Below are 7,990 nucleotides of genomic sequence, written 5' to 3' on the forward strand. Positions count from 1 at the left end.
CAAACACATAAACAAACACACACACACAAACATATCAATGACAAACACACAGAGCGAATGTGAAATGGCGCGAACCGACACATTACACACATTCAAACACTTGCCAATGCAGCCCACGCCACCTCTAACACGACATCAACAAACAAACCAGTCAAACAGGCTTTCGTGTATACATCGTTTTAAAACTGGCGGTTGTGTTTGCGGTTTTTTGTTAATTTTTTCATCAGATAATGCAAGCTTAATTATGTTTGTAAAATCGGAATTAATTTTGATTTTGAACATTTTGTCCTAATAAGCGCGAAACATGTGGTTCAAATGAGCAACTCATAACGTGTTGACAGATTGAAAGAATTTAGTAAAATAAAGTTTTGAAATATATACAAGAAAAAAAATTAAATTACAATTTTTAAAACTGTTATGATGAAAAAAAAGTTGTTAAAAGTCTAGAAAAAGTAAAATTAAAAAACCGTTTATTTTTATTAGGAACTTTACCCAGAATGAAAAACTTTGTCAATAACTTTGTCATTTTTGTCAAAATTTTTTGCAGTTTTGGAACTTTGTCAGTAAAAAAGAATGAAATAACATTCCCAATGCTAAATTCATGTAGTTAAAAAAAATAATTAACCAATTTTTCAGACCCTAATCATGCAGATCATTCTCCACGACCAGTATGCAGAACATGGCAAAGTCTGAAAAATCCGCCTTGAATGTCCTGCCTTAACCCGAACTCCAAATGTTCTGCCTTATTGTAATAGTGGTGGTGTCGTATCGTAATCACATGTTTTGAATAAACAAACAGGTTTAAAAAAGTGCCTATGAAATTTTATTGTTAATAAACTTCCAAAAAAATATAAAATCAAAATTTGTTTTTTCCGTGTTTCCATTGTTTCAATTATAATTCTCTCCAATTAAAATTATTTTCTCGCATCAGCGTACAAATGATGTGAAGATGGGATGAATACATATTACAGCTCACACGAAGGAGCACACACGCACACACGTTCGAGTTTGAAGATTTACGCAGTAAAATTTTATTATCGCAATAACGAGTGGACAACAACACAACTGGCTTTGCCAACATGACAAATCTTCGCCGAACATTAGTTGAGAGTGCGCCAGGAAGCACTAATTAATTACAACAGATTATTTTTATTTCGTTTTAATTTTGAAAACTTAGTCTTGTTAGAAATTTTCAAATTATATTATTCTTTGTTATTAAATAAAAATGACGAATTCAGCGTGAAAATTTCAATGGAAATATTAATTTCAGCAATTTCCAAGCACTCGACTATGTTTTGTGTTTTCAGCTGGAGTTATTAATAATTTTTCAACAAATTTTTATTACAAGTTTTTTAGTGTTTCAGTTAATTTTAAATAAAAAAGGAAAAATTAATTTTTTTGTTTGCGAAAGTTCTTTAAGAACAATGCGATATCCAAAAGTTTTCATCAAGTTTTTTCATTAAGGATGTCGGCAGGCCGACTGTTGTGCTATGATTTTCACAATCATAATCTAATCAGCAATCGATATCTTCATCATAATTTCACCATCACCTTCCTTATCACCCTCCTCCTCATCATCATCATTAATTTATAATTATTATCATCATCATCATCATTATCATCACATCATCCTCTTTCTCTTCTTCGCCATCACCATCATTGACAGGAACCAAACGAAACGAAAAGTTGTCAACGGCGTCATTGGAATGGCCGGAAAAACTCAATATTTTTTATTTAAATTATATTCTAATAAAAAAATTTAAGTATAAAACTACAACGCATCTAACATGTTTGATATATTATACTTGTTATTAAAAATAAATTAAAAAATTTAAAACAATCTGCTTATGATGAGGAATCATCGAATGAAGATTGGGAGTTGAAATATAGTACCTGACTTGGAACGAAGGCCGAGAAGCATTTGCGTTATAACATCCCACATTAGTTCTACAATCACGAATCATGAATTGTTTTGTGGTGTTTCACTGAGCAAGTCCCAACGAATGCGGAGTTCAGTGGTATTTAAAACTGGATGGAGTGATTGAATATGATAGGGGAAAATCAATTCGACATTCAGTAGAGTTTATAATGAATATGGCAGAGCGCAATTCCATATAAAATAAAATCATCTGTTACTACTAAATTATGAATTCGTACAAATTATTTGGAAATTATATATGTGTATATGTTTGTTATACACGTGAGTATAAATATAAAATATTGATGAATATTATATTACTATTATTATTTTATATATATATATATACATATATATATATATATATACAAATATACGTATATGTATGTATGTATAAGTATATATGCATGTGTTTGTATGAGTTTTTTAAATATAAATTCGATTTATGTAAGATAACTTTAATTAAATCTTACATTAAAAGTTTTTGAAAGTAAGAATTTATTAATAAAACAAATTAAATTATTATTATTTTTAGGAGCATGGACAAGCTGAAGGTCTACATGCTTGGGAAGGGCAGTGTGACACTCGGAGAGAGCATTGAAGCCTTTCTTAGCAAGGTCCGTTCCGCTTTCTTCTAGCCTTTCATTAAATTTCTGATTTGTTGAGATTAAAAAAATAAAATTGAAATGAGTTTTTCTCAATTAAACTGGAATTATATCACATGGTGAAATGTAAATAATATCAATACAATGTTGAATTTTGGATTGCAACGAAACAACAACTCTGTTTGATGTATTGTGAATAATTGTTACTTACTTCTGCTTGAATGAACTGCGTACATCATTCAAATTAACGATTAATTTTGTATTAAATGAGAATAATTCTTTGGTTATTACGAAAAATTTAGTTTTTTTTGGAAACATTTATATCGAAAATTGTTTGGTAGTAAGCTGGCTGGATAGTTTTTAAACTAATCAATATAAGAAATTAGCTACAGATAACTAATTTTTACTCAGCGTATAAATAACATTTTTTTAAAACGTGACATATAAACAACAATTCTTCTCTCTACGTATTAACTTGACGTCGCCACCCCAGTACAAAGAGGCTGCTTCATTTTCTCACACTCCAGATGGAAACAAGGCAGTTAGTAGACCAAACAATCAATCTTACTCAAAATATTTTTGACGTTTTAAAATATGAAAACAAACACTTCACAAGCTGAACGCATCCGTGCAAAACAAATGCGAAGCTCCCAGAACAACCAGAACAACCCTCCCACCAGTTATTATTCCGAGAACTTCTGAAAGAGCTGGCGAGCAACGATGGCGACAATGACTGATAGTTGAATAGACTATATCGTTGAAATCGACTTATAAATTTTTATGACCAAATTTTGTCTTGTTTTCATTTTTGTTTAAGAATAATATTTGTTATTAATTCGTTTAAAAAAGCGGTTAAAATTAAGCATAAATCATCTCTATAGTTTTAGGTAGAGATATCATTTTTTTGGCTTTATATACATTTTCCATTTTATCATTTCAAAAAAAGAATGCTTAGAGCATTTTGAAGAAATTATTTCATTAAATGTGCAAAAATATTGAAACTTAATCATTTTTATTGTTTATCACGCCAATTTTTCGTCCATTATGTAATTGAAAACGTGTTTTTCTGTCTGTAAACTGTGCCTTACTGACTTTCAATAATAACACCAAACTCGGCTGACAATGCGGGCCACCTACTAGACCCGCCACACGTTTGGTTATACGCTTCTTGACTTGCAGTTTCAATTTAAATGGTTTCTTTCATGTATATTAATTATAATTATTAATTAAAATAGTTTATTAGGTTAACTAAAAAAATAAAATAAAATAAAATAATTAATTGCGATAATGTAATGATTTCGTACTTTGATAGTTGTAAATCGTTTGTTTTTCAAATCCATATAACTCTTCAAGAGTGCAGATTTTAGAATAATTATGTAAAATTATTTTCCACTATTTCTATTATTATTCATTAATAACGATATTTAATTTATATTAATCATTATTCTATTATATTGTATTCATACAATTATTCTTCAATAACTTCGATATAAAATTAGCCATTCAGCGGTTAGGGTTGTAGCAACAACAGTAGTAGCGAATGTTATGAATGAAATTGTAATTTTCATAAAAATATTCATAAAACTATTTCAATGTTTTCATTGTTCTTCAGGGTGGGCCACTGCGTGCACGGTGTTGTTGACAGGCTGAAAATAATTAACGACCCCTTCCTGCCACATGGTGTCAAGGTGACACGTCAGTTCCATGCAAAGTATTTCAATAAATGAAGTCATAATTTAAAAACTACTAAAACAATTTTTGACGTCGAAATTTGTCTTTCAAATTTAAAATAAAATAATCGTTTATAGTTGAACAAAATTGAATCATAAATTTATAAAATGTTTTTTTCGCATTAAAATAGTTATTATTCTTATCCATGTTTGTATACATGATGAACAACGGAAAAACTGAATCCACATATTTGTAGTAAAAACACGGCTGGCAGGCCATCAACAACCATGCACCCCCCACATTACAAAGTTGGGCGTACAATACATTCAGACAGCTTGAATTTAAAACTATCCCATTAAAATAAAAATAAATATATTAACGGTCATCATCACATGCTGACAGTTGTACGACATGAAACTCTTGCACCTCTTGACCCATTACAACCCTGCAAACAGGTATCGATTCAGTTGATGTTAACACTGTTTAAAATGATTTTTCACTGCCTACACTAGGGCGACTACGCTGTAGAAATGAATTATTAAGCACAAAAGTTATGATTTGTAAGAAGATGTTCATCACATTTTTCTTCAACATACCGCAGAACGAAACTGCGTGACGACTTGTACGGACTGACCTACCTGGTTGAGGCCCTGAACTTCCTACTGCAGCCGGACAACAACCCCATCAAATCACTCGATTCTTTGCAGGCAAGTTTGTGCATTGAAATCCTCAAAATCCTCTTTAATCTGACCATCATTGAAGGAACTCTGGATCAGGTATTCGTAAAGAGTTTGCGTTAAGGTCTAATATTTGTGTTGCATTTTGAAAACATACAATACCCCCTTTTAGTTTGCTTTACGTTGATGACGATACAACCCTTTTTACATTAAACACAAATTTTGAGCATCTAGCACCCAGAGCAGATCTCCGAATTTGCTGTAATTTGCATAAAAACGGTAATTGTGAGTTATATAAAAATGATGAATTTATTTAATAATAGTAAAAATTGGTTTGCTTGTTGGTTTTAATGGTCATAATATACATGTCACTATCTCGACGCTAATTGCATCGTACGAATCTCTTGATGTCTGGCATGACGTGCTGGGGAAACGAAGAATGCGTAACTTGACCTCTTACAAAAAGACTTCTTCATTTTTGTTTCTAATGAAACATTCTGGATAAAAGAGTCAAATATTTGTTTCATTATAATTCTAATTGTGTCACTGCAAACATTGTACAAAAAAAGGTTGAAAATTTATTGAAATATAAAACTGTTTACACAATTTATAAGTATCTGATTAAAATAACGCCTTTTCAAATATAAAAATACCAAATCATTTTGATTTTTCAACTTCCGAAAAAATTTTCAATTAAATGAAATGAACCTCGCAGGACAAAGAGACCCAATTCATGAAACTGGTCGGCGTGTTGAGGGGCCTTTTGGTCTGCCCCATCCAGTCCAGTGATCTGAGAGACCAACTTCACAAGTCAATATTTTCATTTGTTTGTTTGCTTGCTCTGTTGCTTGCTTGCCTGTCTGTTTATTTGTCTGTCTGTCTGTACGCTTCTTTGTTTAAATATTTTTTGAATTTAATTACAATTGTCAGGTGAACTTTTGTAAATTAGATCCACTTATATTATTTAAATACTATGTGAAAAACTTCAGAAAATGCTATTTAAATGCACATAGCTTTAGGTATTAAATCTAATGCTAATCATTTATTATTTTTGGTGCAATTATAAAGTTTCTAAGCCTAAGTAATACTTTTCCATAATTGTAGCCACATTGTCCAGCTGCTGACTGCAGTTCCCAACAAAAATCTTCGCGAGCTACTGATCTCAGCCGAGGTCAAGATCTCTTATTGCATAGGCTGCAGGGACAGTGAATATAAAGACATGAACATGGATGCCGTCATAGTTCTGCTCGATTTCTTAAAGATTCAGCTAGTCAAGGTTGTGTCCAAAATTTGTCATAGCAATGTCGCATTTTAAGCTAACGTACCATTCGCCACACATGCTTTCATTTTATTTTTAGAATGTCATTCACAAACATGTTGAAATGTTGAGTGAAAACATTAACATTATAGTTGAAAGCAAAAAAAGCATCAAAAGAAACCATCTGCCCCTTCTTGTACAGTTTCTGTCGCATGTGTCGTAGCAGCAGAATCATCAGGGACTTCTGCAGAATGATGGTTTGCTAACATTTAAATATATTTGCAGTCCATTGCTTTGTAATTGTTGACGGTTTGCTGATGTAATTGCCGCCACGCTGTTTTTTGGCACCGATTGCTTAGTTGCTCATTTCCGCTTTTTTTCTTTTTTGGCAATTTTCTTTCACATGAAATAGACTAATAAAAAGAGCCAAAAATCTTTTGCAACTTCTCACTAATGTTTTTAAGCGTTGATTTTCGTTTCAGGTTCAAGAATTGCATGTCGTTAATTTTTTCTAGCTGCAATCATCGCATTCACATTCGTCCATATTGTTGTCTGTCTCAATTTCAACGTTATGTAATTTATTTCTCATATAAAAATGCCATGAAAGAATTCATCAAACTGATTTAGGAGAATTCAATATTAAATAAAATTTATCAAATTAGTTCTACTAAAAAATTATTTGTTGAAAACAAAGATTCTTTCAAACTCAGAAGATGGTGCGGAAAGATTATCAGAAAACGGCGATCCGCTGAGGAACAGGTTCGTGTTTATGAAAAAAATTTTGTCAGAGTGCTTTTCATGATGAGAATGTAGTTGTAGCAGCAGCGATTGTGGCGATTGTTGTGCGATCGTCTACTGCTTTCGAAAGAAGCACTCTACCATTATATGTTGATCAAATAATGTTGAATTACCCCCAAGTTACTTCAAAAGCAAAGAATTAAAAATGTTGTAACAATCTCAAAAATGTTCAGGCTTTATAATCTCTTCAGTAACCCGTGTGAAGAAATAAAAATTTTATCTGTCAACTTTTTCTACATCCTCTGCAAGAAAAACAGTATGTTCATTTTTGAATTTCATTTTCATTTGATATCAATAAGTGTCTTTCTTTTTTATTTCTTGTTTAAATTTTCTGTTTTGTCTCAACAAGTGCTATTTTTTTAATTTTTTATTTTTTTCTTCGCAATAAAATTGCTAAAAACTAAATTTTTTTAAAAAACGACATAAGATTATTGTACTACTGTGTTGTAAAAATAATTTTTAAAGCCTTTTTTTTACACATTTTTAGATATTTACAAAAAACGAACCAAACCAACAAAAATCTTTTGAAGGAAGTCTGTTCATGAAATACACTGGAGAGGACAGCGTTGAATTGTTGGACGAGATGAATTTGATTGTCTGTCGGAGTAGTAGCTCACAATCCACTATCTTTGATGAAGTTGAGGACGAAAGTAAATGGAGTAAAAAGTCGGTGAAGCAATTTTTTGTAAACGATTTCTATTAAAATATGTGATGCTAACTGTGTTGAAATATTTTCGCAATTAAACATTGCCAATTTAATAAAAACGAATCATGATAACAAAACGATACCGCAACTTTTTATCTGGTCTTTGATTGTACAACTATCCTTTCTTGTTTGGATTTATTTATTCCGAATGCAAACACTAAACGATGACAATTTCATTTATTACATAAATTATTCTTTTGTTCAATAGAAGTTATTCCGATTTTTTACATTCCCGGCAGGTCAAAACTTAAACCCCTGCAATTGTCAGTAGCAGCACGCAGACCTCCAATTGCCATTTCTGTATTCGACTTTGTTTTGATGCAAAACATCAAAAATTCTTTTACAAATTTTGTTTAA

General features: G+C 31.3%; 1 protein-coding gene across 1 annotated transcript; it reads left to right on the forward strand.

Moving 5' to 3' along the window:
* Positions 1 to 2,457: 2,457 nt before the first annotated feature.
* On the forward strand, positions 2,458 to 7,990 carry HELRODRAFT_178141 (hypothetical protein; the record flags this gene model as incomplete). The annotated part of the gene is made up of 13 exons (XM_009026283.1): positions 2,458 to 2,535; positions 3,017 to 3,064; positions 4,031 to 4,032; positions 4,136 to 4,211; positions 4,597 to 4,649; positions 4,796 to 4,970; positions 5,587 to 5,681; positions 5,976 to 6,147; positions 6,282 to 6,386; positions 6,824 to 6,888; positions 7,101 to 7,183; positions 7,458 to 7,593; positions 7,873 to 7,990. 13 exons carry the CDS (start codon positions 2,458 to 2,460, stop codon positions 7,988 to 7,990), a joined length of 1,206 nt encoding a protein of 401 aa, XP_009024531.1.

This window comes from Helobdella robusta, assembly GCF_000326865.2.
Source record: "Helobdella robusta unplaced genomic scaffold HELROscaffold_46, whole genome shotgun sequence".
In the NCBI taxonomy this organism is placed as follows: Eukaryota; Metazoa; Annelida; class Clitellata; order Rhynchobdellida; family Glossiphoniidae; genus Helobdella; species Helobdella robusta.